The sequence below is a fragment of the Artemia sp. Qi Xiang Cuo genome, chromosome 3 (genome assembly GCF_049724085.1).
Source record: "Artemia sp. Qi Xiang Cuo chromosome 3, ASM4972408v1, whole genome shotgun sequence".
NCBI lineage: Eukaryota > Metazoa > Arthropoda > Branchiopoda > Anostraca > Artemiidae > Artemia > Artemia sp. Qi Xiang Cuo.
Window position 1 is genome coordinate 64908004 of NC_142796.1, and position 18621 is coordinate 64926624.

At 36.0% G+C, this 18621-nt stretch overlaps 1 protein-coding gene across 1 annotated transcript in view; it reads right to left on the reverse strand.

Moving 5' to 3' along the window:
- LOC148954418 (receptor-type guanylate cyclase Gyc76C-like) overlaps positions 1 to 18621 on the reverse strand; it is a 269197-nt gene that overhangs the window by 163670 nt on the left and 86906 nt on the right. Inside the window, exons 3-4 of the mRNA XM_089086478.1 lie at positions 13211 to 13285; positions 8903 to 9149 (exon numbers count right to left, since the gene is read on the reverse strand). Coding sequence (XP_088942604.1) covers positions 8903 to 9149; positions 13211 to 13285 — 322 coding nt within the window. The remainder of the gene's footprint in view (positions 1 to 8902; positions 9150 to 13210; positions 13286 to 18621) is intronic.

Genomic DNA, 18621 nt, shown 5'->3' on the forward strand with positions numbered 1-18621 from the left:
TAATTTGGAAAAATCTGGACAAAACATAGTGAGCCTTCTCATCCTCGAGAAAATTCGTTATAAAAAAACGTCAACTTTAGTGGAACAGTTGGGGAATTGAAGGGGATTGTAAGCCACTCGTTTGCAGGATGACCCTTGATATAATATTGAAAATAGATAGAGGGTGACGTTAAAACTTAAAACGAACAGAGATGGTCATATCTATAACGAAGAGGAGAGGGTAACATCCTCTATCCCCCTCTATCCGCTAAAATTTGACTCTCTCATCGCAATGCTAAATGGATGAATGTTTTACAACAAGAACAATTTGGGAGGGGGTGTTCTTAAGTTTCAGCCTGTTATTGAATCTAGTTTAAATCATTGAATCTAGTTATTGAATCCAGTAATTTAATTAGATCATAAGCTAAACTTTAGCGTAAAGACAGGGAGAATTAGGAGGCGGCAGCACCTTCATAAACAGAAAAATTTATGCTCTTTTTAAGGTTTAACGTTGCTCTTTACTTTTACTTTAAAAAACTAACTGTTAACTTCACCCAGTCTTTATTATCATACTGAAAGTTGTCCTATAAATTAGTGAACCCCTAGGCCCCCGCTCCTTACGCCAAAGTCTAACTTGTGCAGGGCAATGCTTCGAAAATGAAAGGTATTACTAAAAAATAGCACCTTTAAACATTGATACTTGGGGGGGGGAGGTCTGAACTGCAAAAATAATTTTTCGGGTAATGACGTTAAAGTTACTTCATGGTGTTAAATTACTCAGAAATCATGTTACTACGAGATGCAACGCACCCCCTTCCACCTTTGTTTAAGTATGCACATGAATAATGGCTTTTACTTAAAACTATTTCAGTACAAATAGGAGAATCTACCCTCCCCCTCGGCATCCACATTTCCCCGTAATCAAAGTATGTTCTTCCAAACGAAGGGATGTTAGAGAATATATCCTTCTTTCATACAGATCTGGAGGACCTCTCAAGAGATGTCAGGGAATTTGGCCTATCAAATGCAGCTTTTGAGGTTTCAAGCACCTCTTCCCAAGTGGGGAGACCCACTGAACTCCTCCAGTTGTTGCTGTGCAACTGTGCAATACAAAATAACCGTTAGCATTATTCCACATAGATTCAGTAAAACAGTTCTTTTATATTGACAGTATAGGTGTAGGGTTAGAAACGAACACGCCACCACACAGCAGTATCACCTCTGAAACTGGGAGGTCGTGTACATGCATTTTTGCCCTTTAACCCTGGCTAAAGGTTCTGTTTTGTGGTACAGAACGGGAGACAGTACTTAGTTGTGACACAATCTCTTTCGTTACTGAATAAGGGCACTAGACCTTTCAATTTCCGTTTGAGTGAGCCCTCTTCTGATATTTTACAGCCATTGCCTCAATATGATCGCCCCAGGTGAGAAAAAAACAACAACAACAAACACACAATTAAACATGTATCCACGACTAGCCGTCTCACAGAAAAATTTTTAAGAATCGCAACTTTTCCATAAAAGAAAGTAAAACCTCTAATATAGAATCCTTCTTCATGCTGAATTTGGCAGCAGAAGTTTCATTAATATTACCCCACTTTTCGGAGGTGGGGGTGGGTTTTTTTTCTAAAATTATGTCAAATTCCTTATGGTAACAACTTTTGGTGGGCGATTTTAAACTTAGTGTGTACTACTTGTCGGACTCAGCAAGAAAAGCAAATTCTTTAATGTAGGTTGTGTACTATTATTTTATTAATCTCGGTCACTATTCGCCAGAGCTGCTCTTTAATTACAGTTTGTTCCCACGAACTGCTTGAAAATGATTCTTTCTTTGAGATGTTAATGCTTAGTTTTGGGGAGAATTTGTTTTAGAAGTCCAAAATGAGGTGTCAATCAACTGCTTTGAGGCTTATATCTAAAGAAACGTAAGGAGTGAGTTAATTAATTTGGCTTTTCGACACCTAGTATAAACTTTCAAAAGAACGCATGCCCCCTCCCACCAAGGAAAATTTGAAAAATAGTAGCGTAAAAATCTGGAAGTTTCTGACCTTTATCAGTGCTTCCAGCACCTCTGTCGCTTTGAAAAGTCCTTTGGTATCCGCTTTCTAGAACTTGGATAGCCCTGTGCACAAGTGACACAGGTCCAAGTTCAAGAGAGGGGATAACAAACCTGTGTCACTTATGCACAGGGCTACTCGACTATAATATATTTACATTACAGTCGGATAGCCCTACGCATAAGTGAGACAGGTCCAAATTCTATAAGGGGGGAGGGGGGAGGGGTGGTACCAAAGGACTTTTCAAAGCGACAGAGAGGGGAAGGAAACTCTGATAAAGGTTAGAAACCTCCAAATTCCGACGCCACATTTTTTCAAATTTCCCAAGGGGAATCCTTTGGTCTTAGAAGACATTCATGTCCCCTGTGGAGGTATAATCCTACATATATAGGGGAACACGGGGTGGAACGGGGTACTATCTTTAAAAGGATTTTTATTAATTAGAAGGAGTCAATATAAAAGGCTACAAAATTTCATAAAAGTACCTTATATTGTTGTAAACAAAGTTCCACACTCATATTGTAAGAAGTGAACACAATTATTATTTATTTAATTAAAATATAAAAAAGTGTCAAACACTCCGTTCTCCCCCGTATACGGGGCAGAACAGGGGGGTAGTTAAAACAGTATAACTAAGTAAAACTGTTATTTGGCTTTTCATTTATTTTGATTAAGGTAACAACTCTATTTTAAACATATTCTTTGATCGAATTAATCAGATTATGATTAATTAAATTAATTAATGAATCTGATTAATTGAAATAAAACTATTTCAATTTGGCTTGTTCCATTTTGCTTAAGCCAACAACACTACTTTAAACATATTTTTTCCATCAATTTAATGTCATTCTGAATTACAAAATTGACATACAAGGATAGCTTCATCGTCCTCGCTATCAATTCCTGCACTGGAATTGTGAGCGCATATTTTACATATGGAACAGTCAACACAACCCTCAGTTGACCTTGATCAAATATCAAAACAATATAAAACTTCACAGTCGGAAAAGTCGTCAGAATCACTGCCGTAAGTTTTAGGTTGTTTATTTATCTTTTTGTTTTTTTTTTCTTGGAACTTTTTCACTCTTATTCAGGCACTTTCCTTTTGTTTTTATTGTTTCCGTTTTGTTTTCTTTCTTAAAAAGTATTTTCAGTGCTCTTTCTGTCTTGGCAATCTCCTTTTTCTTGTTTTTCTTTTATAGCATCCTCTAACTCATTTTTGTATGGTGAATAAGTTATAACTGCAGTCTTCTCCTCCTTCGATTCATCCTTTTTGCACTTCCTCTGACTTTTAAAAGGGGAATTGAATTTTCAGGTGAAACAATAAGTGCAGTTGGAGAGTCATTAACGTCAGTTGTTGTCCAAGAGCATCCAGGAGTAGCCTTGTCATCCATATTAAATTGAACCATTTTAACAGGGGTACCATTAACACCAACGGCAGGGCTAGAAACAGTAACATTTTCACTCCTATCATCACAAGTGTTGGGATTTTCTTTATCAACAGATGAGCCAGACGAAGATTTTCCCACTTGTTCTTTCTCTGTTGTTGGAGGTTCCTCAATCACTTTTTGGGTTGAAGGTTCAGCTTGTTTGATGTCAGTAGTGTCAGCTGGTAGGAGATCTGAATCAGAAGATATAGCTGGGTTACGTGACCAAATTTCTGTTGCTTTAAACCCCTTAATTGCAGTATTCATAGAGGCGCTTTCGATAAACGCTGATCCGAAGAGCGTTGAAATTTGAAACAGCGTCACAAATTTTCCTGGGTTGCAACGGAGCCACTTTCGAAGCTCGTCAGCGTAGTGAAGGCTCAGAGGCTTCATGAAAGACACATCAAGCGGTTGTAACTTGTGAGAACAATGCGGGGGTAAACAAAGCAACGAAACGCCATTATCTCTTGCGTAATCTATGACCTCTAGGCTCTTGGTGTGGGTGGAATGTCCGTCTAATATGAGGAGAACCGGAAAGTCCTTTGATGCCTTAGAAAATACTACAAATTTTTAAACCATACTAAGAATAGCTCAGCGGTCATCCACCCAGTGCTATGAACCTCAGCCCAACTCCTTGGAGATAGTTCCAGCTCAAAATCCTGCTGCATTTTCTCCCTCGGAAAAGCCAACATCGGGGGCATATATGATCTACTTGGAGACACGCAACTAAGTCAAGTTACGGTCTCCCCTCTTTCTGCAGAAGCTATTGCACCAATTTGTCGTTTACCCTTACAAGTAATGATTTTTAAATGGTTCTTAGGGTTCATTAAAACACCAGTTTCTACACAATTAAACATCTGCTACGCTGTAAGTTTGTGCTTATCTACCAATTGAGTGAGTAGCGAAAAAAAAAACTATCCACAGCCACTCTATTAAATCCCATAGCTCTTCCACGAGATGTTGACTCTGGCTTACGAATAGACGAAGTAGGATTTCTCTTACTAAATCCGTTGACCCAGTCTTGACCAGCTATTTCATTTTTAAATCTATGAGCTCTGCCAATTCTTTGAGCTAACTAGTAAGCTAAGCTATATCAGTCCCTCATCGTCAGACCAAATGACCACGCCTTCATGGTTTTCAACTAAGTCACAATCTCAAACTCTTATTCTTGGGTAAACACGGTTTGAAATTTCCCAGCAGTTTTATCAATCAGATACTCTTTAAAGAGTAGTTTTAGGAATGTCAAACTTATTAGAAGAATTCAGGCAACCACATCGACCAGAAATAACCGCTACAACAGCATTGCTCATTGCCTCAGAATACCATGATTGTCTGTATGTCTTTTTCTTGTACACACGGACCATCTGAAAATCAATTAAAAAAAGGTACTTACCCAGTTTTAATGGCTCGTCAGACCACAGTAGTGCTGGGTAGAATGGGGTACTTCCCCATTCTGCCCCACCTGTTCCACCCCAGGAACACGCCGTATTATTTGGAGGTTATGGCCACGCAAAAACTTTTAGTAAAGAAACAATAAAGTGACTAAAACAAAGCCCATTTAACGTATTACAATTATGACTAGCTACAGATGTAATGCAAAGAAGCGTGTCAACCTTACCTTAATTACAAAATCAGTAAAAGTTACAATCCAACAGCAAATAACTAGAAGACAACTGGTTCTCTCATTAAACGAAAGGAAACTAAACAAACATGGATTCCACAGTTCAGCTGTACCGAGCTGGAGTAGTTATAGCTATTGCCGCTTGGCGCAGCACCTTTCTTGTCATCTAACCCCGTTCCGCCCCTTACCCCGTTCCACCCCGTGTTCCCCTACTGGTTTTCTTTCTTCTTTTTGTATTGTTTGTAGCTTTGTATAATTTCTAGAATAATAATTTTTGTCGTCTGAAAAAAATATAGCATTAGCTGAGAATTCTATCAACGTTAAAACTGATACTCATGGGCATATTCAGGAATTTTTTTGGGGTGGGGGGGGGGGGTATTTTCGGGGGGATAGGGACAAAAATACTTTTAAAGAAGCATCAAAATTTGTTTATAAGCATTTGTGTTATGTTTTTAGAGGCAAATAAAAAATTTTGGGGGAGGGGTTCGAACCCTGGATACGGCCTTTCTGGTCCTATTTTTTATGTAAACTGAAACTTTCGGCAGGGAGTAGGTGGTGAAAAGGGGAAAGCTTTCCAATGTAAAAAGAGAGGAAAAGCTTGGCAAATGGACACAACAGGCTAAAATTTTAGTCGGTGGCAAGAAACTAGACTAAAGATAGACACCAAATTTGATATGTCCGATTATGCAATTATTTCAATTGCTAAGCGTTGAATCAAATATTCCCGGTTTCACAATTCTAGGGCCAGATTCAATAAGCAAAGTGCCTCTTACACTACTGATGACATTTGAAAAGGATATTCTGAAATTTCGGAGCTTAAGGTTTATGTTCAATCTGAGAATTTTGGTTTTATTTTTCTGCTCTCCGACGGTTTAAACACATCAAAGGGATGAGAATTTCCTATCAATCCATAGCCAGGGTTGCCAACTGGACACATTTTATGTCAAAAGGATACATTCCAATTTTCTGTGACAAAATGACAAAATAGTGACACAATTTAGAAATTTGGGACGTAAAAGAGCAAATAGGGACACATCTTGTAAATTTCTGACGTAAAAGGAAACATTGTTTCACTGGATATATTTTTTAAGGAAAAAAATGTCACTTTTCACCAAAGTAGTGTTTTTTTCTCTGTCTTTTTTTTTGAGCATTCGGGTTTTGCCAGAGATGTTTCTCCAAAGTAAGGTGTTTATATAAGTTTTGTGCTAAATCCTTTTCTATGAATGCTTCATATAGATTTTTTTCGTTTTCATTATATTTGATGTCAACTTGCCAATTTGAAAGAGGTCTACAAAGCGTCTTTTGGTTGATAATACAACTGGTTAAAAAATTAACCTCTGGTTTTTGAGATTTCAAGATGGACACATTTTAGCAAAAAATTACACATATTTGGATGCTCAGGGGATACATTCGTGGACCAAAAAGTTGACAACCCTGTCCATATATGATGTTCAGTTCTACCAAATGGAATTTATGAAATCCCAGTTTCAAACAGTTCGTGGGAACGAACTATAAGTAAGGAGCGACCCGGCTCAATAGTAACCAAAACTCTAAAAAACAGAATTTTGATACCAGTAGATACATCAAAAGATTCAGATTTTCATGCTGACTGCAAATATTAAGTTTCATCAAGTTTAATCTTACCCATCAAAAGTTACAGATTCAGCATATCAGAGAACCATACGGTATATGTTTCAAGCTCCTACCTGTAAAAATGTGGAATTTTGTATTTTTTGCCAGAAGAAAGATCACTGATGCATGTTTATTTGTTTGTTTGTTTTTTTTTTCAGGGGTGATCGTATCGATCCATTAGTCCTAGAATATCGTAAGAGGGCTCTTTGTTTTTTTTTCTAGGGGTGATCGTTTTGATCCAGTGGTCATAAAATATCGCGAGAGAGCTCAATCAAACGGAAATTAAAAGTTCTAGTGCCCTTTTTAAGTGACCAAAAAAAATGGAGGGCAACTAGGCCCCCTTCCACACTCATTTTTTTTCCAAAGTCACCCGATCAAAATTTTGAGATAGCCATCTTATTCAGCATAGTCGAAAACCTAATAAACATGTCTTTGAAGATGACTTAATCCGCCATAGTCCCCGAAGGAAGGGCTCCAAGCTATGAACATTGCCCATTGTTTACATATGGTATTTATTACTTGGAAGTATGCAGACGTTTTCAGGAGGGATTTCTTCTGGTGGGGAGGTGGGTCGGAGGAGGAAGCCTCATGGGAGGGTCTTTCCATGGAGTATATTGTCATGAAGGAAGGGCCATTTTTATGAAGGGGGCCGCCGGATTTCCCGGCACTATTTAAAAAACGATCAGAAATTAAATTAAAAAAAACAAGTTTTTTCATCTGAAAGTAAGGAGCAACATTTAACCTTAAACGAACAGAAATTATTACGTATGTGACGGGTTCTCCCCCTAGTCAATACCTCGCTCTTTACGCTAAAGTTTTTTTAGTAATTTAAAAAAAGCTATCAATTCTAATTAAAAGGCCTTTGTGATTCAGGGGTCATTATTAGATAATTGGAATAAAATTATAATTTTAACGTAAAGAGAGAGGTATTGACTAGGGGGAGAACCCCTAATTTACGTAATAAAAATATACGAATATAGAAGTTCGTTACGTAAGTTGTTTCGTAAGGTACGTCAGATCAAAATTTCGAGAAAGCCATTTAGCCAAAAAAAGTAAAATTGATAAGCAAATTTTATTTTAATTATTCATGTACGGTGAGCCAAAATCAAAGCTGCATTAATTCAAAAACCTTCAGAAATTAAATAAAAAAAAACACGTTTTTTCAAACTGAAAGTAAGGAGCGATATTAAAACTTAAAGTGAACAGAAATTATTCCGTATATGAAAGGGGCTGTCCCCTTCTCAAAGCCTCGTTCTTTACGCTAAAGTTTTTTATTGTTTAAAAAAAATAGAGTTGTGAGGAAGAGTCTAATTTTAGCGTAAAGAGCGAAGCGTTGAGGAGAGGACAGCCCCTTTCATATACGGAATAATTTCTGTTCGTTTTAAGTTTTAATGTCGTTCCTTACTTTCAGATAAAAAAACTTGTTTTTTTATTTAATTTTAGATTAAAAATACGCTGAAAATTTCTTCAAAATCGTTGGAAAAAGGACAATTTAACTATTTTTTAAGGAAGTGTAGATCGTATTCTAAGAAAAAGTCTAGCAAGATCATAATTCTGGATGGGTAAATGAATGGATCTGAGACTAATGAATCACATGATATAAGTATCATGTCCTTTTGGTGCCACTTAGCCTACAGCAGCAGGCTTGTCGCGAAATCACTTGCTTTAGAGGGAACTTATAGCCAAGGGCGCATCCAGGATTTTTGTTCAGGGGAAGGGTGTAGTTTTTTCTGAAGGGGTTTACAACAAAAAAAAACTTGAACTGCATATGGCCTTGCATTTAGCCTAACTTAAACTCGAAATACAACTTTTTAGGAGGAAGATATAGTTATAAGGCTAAAGGGGAGGCGGACATGTGAAGACATTAAATCAATCTTTAAATTTCAAACTAGGCAGAAAAATACCTTTGCATAATATCAAACTAAGTTCCATTTCCTTCAAAAACACAATTTCGGTCAAAACGTTTTGAAAGGCAATCAATAAATGAAATGTCTCCAACTACAAACTGGTTATTTTGTTGCATTCTCAAATGTTTGAGAAGAACAATAGTCAATTAGCTGTGAAAACTGGCGAGGGGGGGGGGGCATCTAATCTTTATGATAACTCTTATCTATTTTTTTTAGTTTTAACGGCGGTCTTTACTCTCATTTAAAAATAGTTTGATTTAACTGACTGAAACAACTTACAGCGTGTTCCATGTTTGGTTTTATCAATAATATTATAGATAATCTGTTCATTGCAGCAAGGGAGTCTCTCCGTACAGCACTCATGATAATCATTAAACTTCTCTGTAGCGTTAACTGTGAATCCAGACTTAGTAGCAAGGCTTTTCAAAGAATCAGCAACAGTTTTCCATTTATCAGTGTTTTCGTATACTATAGAAAATCGTGTCCATCTGTAGAATTTCATCAGTGCTATTATAGATTTTGTTACCTGAAATAAAGATTTAATTATCCTAGTTGAAGAAAGAAACCAAAAAAAGTGAGAAATAAGAAATTAGGCAAACATGAGCAGGGCTAACCTCCTTTTTGCCCCAACCTTGTGACAACCGTTCACAGCAAGGCTAGGCCAATTTTTCTCGCCGATGACCTGAGTCACCCGAAACCAGCGAAAGGAATTGATTGGTGAAAACGTGTGAAAAGTTCTAGCATGATTGTTTGGGCACCAAAATATGTCAAGCTATTAAGGAAAAACTTCGAAAGACTTATGGTATGCTTTCCAAAGCATACCATCAGCAGTTTGATAAATATTGCCCAGGAAGGCTCTACAATACCATGTTTACGCCCCCTATAGTTTTCATTATGCAAGTTTTGAGATTGAACGCCTTATCATTTGGAGACGTTTCTTTAGGTATTTCAAGATTTTTCTTGGCCTTCCCCTTTGATTCTGGAACACTTATATCGGTAAAAAAAATTAATAGTTTTTGATATTAGGATGAAAATGGAGGGACTCTTGTTAAGATTCCAAAAGCGTAGAGAACGTATCGTTTACTTTCCTTTGAATTGTATCCGTGTTTGAATACCGTAGTATGCTATTAGTGTTTAAATAGGCAATTAGCAGCGGTGTTTGTCACATTTTCATCTCCAATGTTAGGTGAATTCATTTTTCGGTGTTCCTTTCTTATTATGATGTATTTTTTGTTTGTGTGTGTTTTTGTTTTACTCCTCTATGCATTTTTAATGTTTGCAATACCATCTTCCCGCGGAATTTATCTAACGGTCTCTTAAGATTAAGGTGAACGGTCTCTTAAGAAGCTACTTAAATACCTAGTCTAGGTTTTTATCTCTTTCTACAGGGGGTAAAATAGGGGCTTCTTGTATGTTCTATACTAGTGCAAAAATTTGACAAAACTTTCGTTTTCGGGAAAGGGGTTCAAATTAAGTAACCTTTCCCCCTTTTATATACCTCGTCTCTACATATTTATAATTTAACAATATAGTCCACGTGTTTTCGATTATATTGATCGCCTCAGAAAAACTACTTAAGGATAAACTTTTAAGCTGATTGGGATCTTTCAAAGGTCAAAGGTTTAACAGTTGAATAACACCATTAACTGTATTAGATAGATTAAAGTCATAGATAGAAAATGGTTTATGAATAATATGACAATGAAGTGAAACTTACAAACAGTAGTTGAATTATGCCCCAAGAAGTCCAAAATCATAGTATACCTGCTATCTTAGACTTAGAAATAAACAATCTCACCGGCAGTGATCATTCGATCGCAAATTAAAAGTTCGAGTGCCCTTTTCAAGATCTGAAATGAATTGGAGGGCAACCATCCACCGCTAGAGTGCCCCATGTGCGCCCCAATCAAAATGGTACCAGGCCATAATTCCAAGAGCCATTTGAATCAGAACAGTCAAAAGGTTCCAAAAATGTGCCTCCGTTGGCAACATGGCAAATACAGCAGGGACGACAATTTACGAGAATTAAAACAAATTTTAATTTAGAAAATGTAAAATTATTTTGATGCATTAATTTTTATCAAAACTTCTTTTCCTAGAGTTTTGTTTACTATTGGTCCGAGTCGCTCCTTGATTCTACACCATATAAATGCATGCATACAAAATACATGAATATTCTACATGTATTTTGAATTACAGGCAGAATTTCTAGTCTCTTCTTTTCTTTATTCTTTTTGTTTGTCTAAATTTCCCTTTGGCTGCTCAATTTTACTTGTGGAAATAATTTTCCAGAGGGGAATTGTCGGGGGAGGGTATTTTCCACGGTTGCTTTTCGAGGGAGAAATTTTCCACGAGGAAGGGATTTTCCGGGGGAAATACATCCGACCACCCCTCTTTCACTAGAAATTTCCTTTACGTACAGTCAATCTGCCAGTGTCCATCAAATAGAAGCATCATCAAATACTTCTTTGAGTATGAGCTTGTTTTAAATACATAAACTCGTGGTGAAATATAGTTTCTCAACTTTATTCAAATATTAGAGTAGTTCCATCTGTTCTTGGAAATTTATCTACTGCACAAAAGATTAATTGACACTCTTATAAGATTAAAACGACGGGGTCTGGTGCAATCCCATCGGAAAATTCCTCCAAAGAAAACTCCCCCAGAAAATTTCCACCAGAAAACTCCCCTCGGACAATTCCCCTCTGGAAAGTTCTCCCCACATGCAAAATAGAGTAACAAAAGGAAAATTAAGACAAATAAAAAGAATGAAGAAAAGAAGGAATTCTGAAATATTCTATCCGTACTCTAAAATACATGTAGAATATATGTAAATCTAAAATACATGTAAATATAGAATATCATATAGGATTTATTATTATATTTTATTTGTTTTAATTCTTAATTTCCTTTTTTTGGTGGGGGGATGGGGATTGAATTATCACAGCAGTTAAGTTATCAAAGTTTATCAAAGTTATTAATTTGACCCCAGTTTGCCCCCCGTTAGTGATGGTAGATTTTGAAGCTGCGTCAATTAACGCCTTAAGGTGGGCGTTTCCTACAGCAGGGATAAAAGGTTGTTTTTTTTTCTACCTATGTCACAAAGTATATGGAAAAGATCAGGCGCTTAGGCTCAAGGATCGGTACTGAAGTGACCCAGAGTTTTCTCTGCAGATTCGGATGATACCATCTCTGGTTTTTCTTCCTATTAGGGACGTTGTGTTAGATTTCGAAGATCTCCAGGAGGAGCTTGGCATTTTAACGAGTTAACGGACTACTTTGAGGACACCTATGTAGGCCATATCACAGGACAACCCTTCTACAGTTGCCACTAATTACATATTTTCAAATTATGTTCTTTGGCATTTACCTTGCCTGATATGATAACTCAACCCCCTCCCCAAAACACGAATAAAAGAATTAAATGAAATAAAAATAAACACTATAGGAAATTCTACAACATGTAATCTGCCTATATTTTGAAATATATGTAGAATATTCCAAAATTCTTTCTTTCTCCATTATTTTTATTTGTCATATTTTCCTTTTGATTGCTCAACTTTACAATGGGGGGGGTCTACCCACGGAAAGTTGCACGTAGGGGGATATTTACCAAATGAAGTTTCTTTTTTTTTTGGGGGGGGGGGGGGTCAGGACGAATACACCTAGAACTAATACGAGACAATTATTACTTCATATGAGCATATACTCTTTAAACAGCCATGAACAACCCCATGACCCTTAGTAAAAAAAATATCTGGGTACATGTGTATTATACGCCACTCAAGTGCTTCATTTAATTATAACCTGTTTCTTTGACGCTCAATCCTAGTGAAATATCACAAAATACGATAAAAATATAATACTTTAGAAACAAATTTGGGCTATACATTTGCACATTAGGGGGGTGGGAGTAAAGCATAGCGGGTCTGCATGCAAAATGTGTTAGGTACAATTATTCTGCATATTATGAACTAAAAATTGTTTTCTAACTTCAAACTGTCCAAATACTTTACCCCCAACCACCCTAATGTGCAAATATATAACCCAAATTATGTATTTCCCATCTATACTGTCACTTGTCTTTGTCTTGTTTTGCGCTAAGCTGAAAGAAACTAACGAAGGAACCAGTTTGTTCTCAATTTTTACACAGCGTAAACTTGAGTGGCGTAAAATACACAAGCACCAAAATCAGTATTATGCTCTAGACCACCCCAGGGCCCTATGTAAAAGGCCAAAAAAAACTTTCATTACGTCAAACTCCCTTGTATCAAATCTAGTGATGTTTGGAAATAAAAAACCTTTCGAAAACCCTTCGATGACTCATGATTCAGAACCAGAGCCCCTTCCTTCAGCTAGTACCTTTTGCCAAATTTCACTGTGTTTTTTTAGAATTTCGCAACAAACCCCCCTTCTCTCCAAATAGGTTCCTGTGTACTCGTCTAGATGAAATGACACAATCTATACACGGACCATATAAAAATAATTGAAGACGTGGTTAATTTTAACAATTCTAGTGATAATATTAATGCACCATTCAGAATTTCCAGTTGTTTGTAAGAGAAGAGGTCAGGTTCATAATCTTACCTGTGTATCAGGAGGAAAAGTTCTTGTAAACGTTGGGAAAAGCTTCTTATCCGACACTTTGTAGTCAGCGCATTTCTGAAATGAACAATTTATTAATTTGTTTCTCTCTTTCACAAAAATCGCTTCAAAGTTAATCGTCCTTTCACTTTACTAGCCTACTTTTCTTTTCAATAATAAACGTTCTGCGGCGGAAGGTAAGAGCCTATCAACAATAAGATTTTACTAATACTGAGATTTAGCTAGCGCAGATTTGGGCCAATCAAGGCTTTCATTGAATTGGCTGTTATTAAATAAAAAAAGCAAGTTTTTTAAACTGAAAGTAAGGAGCGACATTGAAACTTAAAACGAACAGAAATTATTCCGTATATGAAAGGGGCTGTCCCCTCCTCAACGCCTCGCTCTTTACGCTAAAGTTTTTTATTGTTTAAAAAAAATAAGAGTAGTGAGACAGAGTCAAACTTTAGCGTAAACAGCGAGGCGTTGAGGAGGGGACAGCCCCTTTCATATACGAAATAATTTCTGTTCGTTTTAAGTTTTAACGTCGTTCCTTACTTTCAGTTAAAAAAAACTTGTTTTTTTTATTTAATTTTTGAACGTTATTGAATTAATGCAGGTTTTGTTTTCGCCTTACAGTACATACGTAATTAAAAAAAAATGTGCATATTAATTTTACTTTTATTTGGTTAAATGCCTTTCTCGAAAGTTGTTTAGTTTGGTTTACGAATATTTTTATTAGTAATAAATACAAGTAACTTACGGATTAGCTCACGTAACAAACTTCTATATTTACAGATTTTTAATACGTATATTAGGGGGCGTGCCCCCTATTCAATACCTCACTCTTTAAGCTAAAGTTCAAATTTTGTTCCAATTCTTTAAAAATGACCCCTTAATCACAAAGGCCGTTATTTAGAATAAAAAGCTCTCAGGAGAGTACTAAAAAATCTTTGGCTTAAAGAGCGAGGTATTGACTATGGGGTGAACCAAATCATACACGTAATATTTTTCTGTTCGTTTTAAGTTTTGATGTTACTCCTTATTTTCAGTTGGAAACTTTTTTTTTATATTTAATTTCTGATGTTTTTTTAAATAATGCTGGGAAATCCGGCGCCCCCTTCATAGCAATATCCCTTCCCCCATGAAAACTTCCTTCATGTAAAGATCCTCCCACATAACCCTCGACCCACCCACCCCCCTACTACCAGAACCCCCCCCCCCCTGAAAACGTCTGTATACTTCCTAATAACCAATACTATATGTTAACATTGGGTAAAGTTCATAACTTTCAGCCCTCCCCCCGGGGACTTCGAGGGATTAAGTCATCCTAAAGGACAAAGTTATAATATTTTCAACCATGCTGAACAAAATGGCTATCTCAAAATTTTGATCAGGTGACTTATGGAAAAAATGAGCATGGGAGGGGGCCTAGTTGCCCTCAAATTTTTTTGGTCACGTAAAAAGGGTACTAGAACTTTTGATTTTCGTTCCAATGAATCCTCTCACGATATTCTAGGACCACTGGGTCGATACGATCAGCCCTAAAAAAAAAAAAGAAATAAACACGCACCCGTGATCTTTCTTCTGGCAAAAAATGAAAAATTCCACATTTTTGTAGATAGGTGCTTGAAACCACTATAGTAGGGTTCTCTGATACACTGAATATGATGGTTTGGTTTTCATTAAGGTTCTATAACTTTTAAGGGGGTGTTTTCCCCTTTTTTCGAAAATAAGGCAAATGTTCTCAGGCGCGTAACTTTTTATGGGTAGGACTAAACTTGATGAAAGTTATATATTTGAATTCAGCATTGCAATCTCATTCTTTTGATGTATCTATTGGTATCAGAAACTCGTTTTCTAGAGTTTCGGTTACCATTGAGCCGGGTCGCTCCTTACTTACAGTTTGTTACCACGAAATGTTTGATATATCCATGGATATGGACTAGTTTATGTAGGACTTCTACATTGCAAAACTTTTTGACCTCCATAGTCTCAAACTGACGAACAATAAATTTATTTGAATTTACACAATTTTTCTTTATACAAATAGCTTTTTTGAACAAATGAAATTTATTTGAATTACCCACTCTTTTTTTACCGCAACTGCTGGTGCTTTGAAGTAGTTATTAAGCAACCTTTTTTTGTTTTACTCGCACAAATTGTGGTCAAAGCTAATTGCTCTTATCAAAAAAAATTCCATAGTAGAATTATCCACTTCCTTTACTTCATGATTAGGCGGAATTACTCATGCGCTTCCTTTCATTTTCTTTGTTTTTAAATTTATTTGGTATTAGAATAATCTGATAAGAAAAATTATATAAATGAATGTAGGTCAGCACCGATTACATTTAATTATTTATTGTATAGCATAGATCATAGTAGCCACTTCATATGGAAGGGGTTATCGTAGGAACATAAGAGGGGGGATTGACTGGAAACAGAAATTTCTGTTGTCCCTTTAATGAGTCGAAAGTGATGGAGGGCAACCAATCCCACCCGCCTTCTTAGTTGCCCTCAACCCCATCAAAATTTTGAGAAAGCCATTTTGTTTTGAAAGCCGAAATAGTCGAGAAGCCCTATAATTATGTCTTCTTGGATGACAGGACCCTCCAAAGCCCCTGGCACAAGGGTTGTAAATTATGAAAAGTCCCCAAACTTTACATATAGGTTTTATTATTCGGGATAAAGGGCATGTTTGATCATGGATCTCCAAAAGGGCTAAGGGTATAAACGTGAAGCATTTAGGTCATGATGTGGAACATATTGAACCACATCTAGACACAATGCACATCCAGGATGTCAAAAGGCGTGTCTGCGATGCCTCAGGAATGGCTAAGGGAATTTAGCGGAAACTTTTTGGGAATGTTGAGGGGGATGTTGAACTAAATCAAAGACACTATAAGCATCTAGATGGTCAAAACTTTGGCAATCAAAATAAACAACAAATAATGAGAAAAAAAAAACTTTCCGAAAAAAATGTTTTCCAAGAAAACTAAAAGCCATATTAAACTTAAGTTCAGTAGGAAAAAATTCCTATAATAATTCAAATTATCAGCATAATCTAAGTCAAACAGAGTTTTATTTTCCCATTTCATTTCATGCTCTCTCATAAGCCTTTGCCGTGTTCCTTAGGACAAACTCCATAAAAATTATCCATATAAATGGGGATAAAACGCAACCTTGCTTAACTTCTGATTCAATACAAAACCAGCGACTAACCTAATTTCCTACCTTAATCGCAGCAATATTATTCTCGTACATGGCACGAATCACTTTAACATATTTATCTAGTATGCCAAGCAAAGATAGGACCTTCGCTAAAGCTCTTCGGTTATACGGGGCATATACTACTATGACTGATACCTTACACTTTTTAGTCAAAAATGAGCAGCTAGCAATTCTACCATAAATAACTTGCAAACCTAAGCAAGACGTAGCTGCTTCCTTACTCAGCATAAGTCCTGTTCCCTGCTAGGAAGGATGTTCCCAATCCTTCCTGCTACCCGTGGGATATGAGTTTCTGAAAATCCTAACATGTCAGTAGTAATCAACGATATACTTTGCGTCCTTTATGTTCCATCCTGTGCTAGTTATGACCTTGCATAATATGTTATGAAGGACAAGTTTTTCTGACATAATTTACGTAGACTAGATTTCTACTTCATGATATACATGTCTTTTAGGGTAAATCCGTGTCAGAAAACTGGTGCGTCTTGTTTAGCTGCCAATATATTCAATTATTTTTTTTCGTATATATTCAAGTTTCAGATTAGAATTTTCTACAGTTTGAATAGTTCATTCATTCTACCAGTATCAATATTTTTGCAATCATTTACACAGATATGGAATATTCTAAGCGACTTCTGGTGAGTAAAATTTTCTCATTATTATAATGAAAAGAAATCTTTTTTTTTTCTCGTCATTAAGTTAAGGAAGAATTTCCTTACTTACGCTTTTTTTTCACTGTGCTGTTAGCTCTTTTAAAAAAGCTTCCTTCTTTTAAATATTAAACAGTCCATGTATTTCAATTTTAGTAAATATTCAAAAAAAGGGGTAGAATAGATATCTATTTTGAAAATCCTAAAAAAAAACAAAAAAAAACTTAAGCGTATAGGGTGAGATATAGGCTAGAGGACGAACCCTTTATATACTCAATAGTTTTTAGTTTAGGCTATGTCTAGGAGTCTTTTTCTTCCTTTTTCTGTGATTTTAAGTATTTCGTAATTTAGGTATATAAGTTTTAAAAGCTTTGCATATAAAAAAATATATAATTGTCAACTTTTTGTGTTTTGATACTATGGAATTGAAGGTCCAATGCCCTCCGTTAATATTCTGAATAAGTAAGAATTGAGCTAGCTAATTAAATTTTGTCATTTTTTTATTTCAAATTTTGGGGTTTAGTACCGTGATATTCGTAATTTATGTATATAAGTTTTAAAAAACTTTTCATATATAAAAACAAAATATATAATTGTTAACTTTTAGTGTTTGATACTATGGAATTGAATAACTAATGCCCTCCGTTATTATTCTTACTCTTTTGAAAATGCTAAAAAAAAACTTAAGTGTATAGAGTTAGATACAGTCTATAAGATGAGCACTTAATGTACTTAGTAGATTGTAACTTAGGCTCTGTCCAGGAGTCTTTTTCTTCTTTTTTCTTTGATTTTAAGTATTTTTTAATTTAGGTATGTAAGCCTTAATATCTTTGCGTATAAAAAAAAAATCTATAATTTTAAAATTTTTGTGTTTGATACTATGGAATTGAAGGCCCAATGCCCTCCATTAATATTGTGTGTCATTTTTTGTTTCAAATTTTGGAGGTTTAGTACCGTGATATTCGCAATTTTAGTATATAAGTTTTAAAAGCTTTAAATATAAAAAAAAAATCGTATTACTAGTAAATTCAAATTTCAGGGGGATTTAGCCCCCCTTCCCTCCAAACTCAAAATGTTCCAAAATCTTACTTTAAAAGCTTTTCTTTTTAAATATTTCTAAAGTGCTAAGAGACATAGAGTGCTACAAACACCAGAATAAACTTTAGAGGGCAATTTATCTGTAAAAGAGGGCATATTATTTCATTACTAAATTTTTCTTCTTTTTTAAGGATGTTGAGGTGGATTCATGCAATTACCCTCCCTCCGAAAAGAGACCAAGATGGGATGATATCACATCGATGCAAGCTGCAAGACCATCAGTCATCAGATATGCTAGCTCCAATACAAGTTCGATGGACCAGCCAGGAGCCTCTCAAGCCAGTGTCAGCTCTATACAAACCTCTATGCAACCTGGTAGAAAATTTAAGAGGGAATGGATGCTTTCATATAATGCATCAGCCTCATCTGGTCAAGACCGGGAGGACGCTCCTCTTCATGCTTTACCAGGGACTTCAGATGTACAAGTGCAGTCAGAAT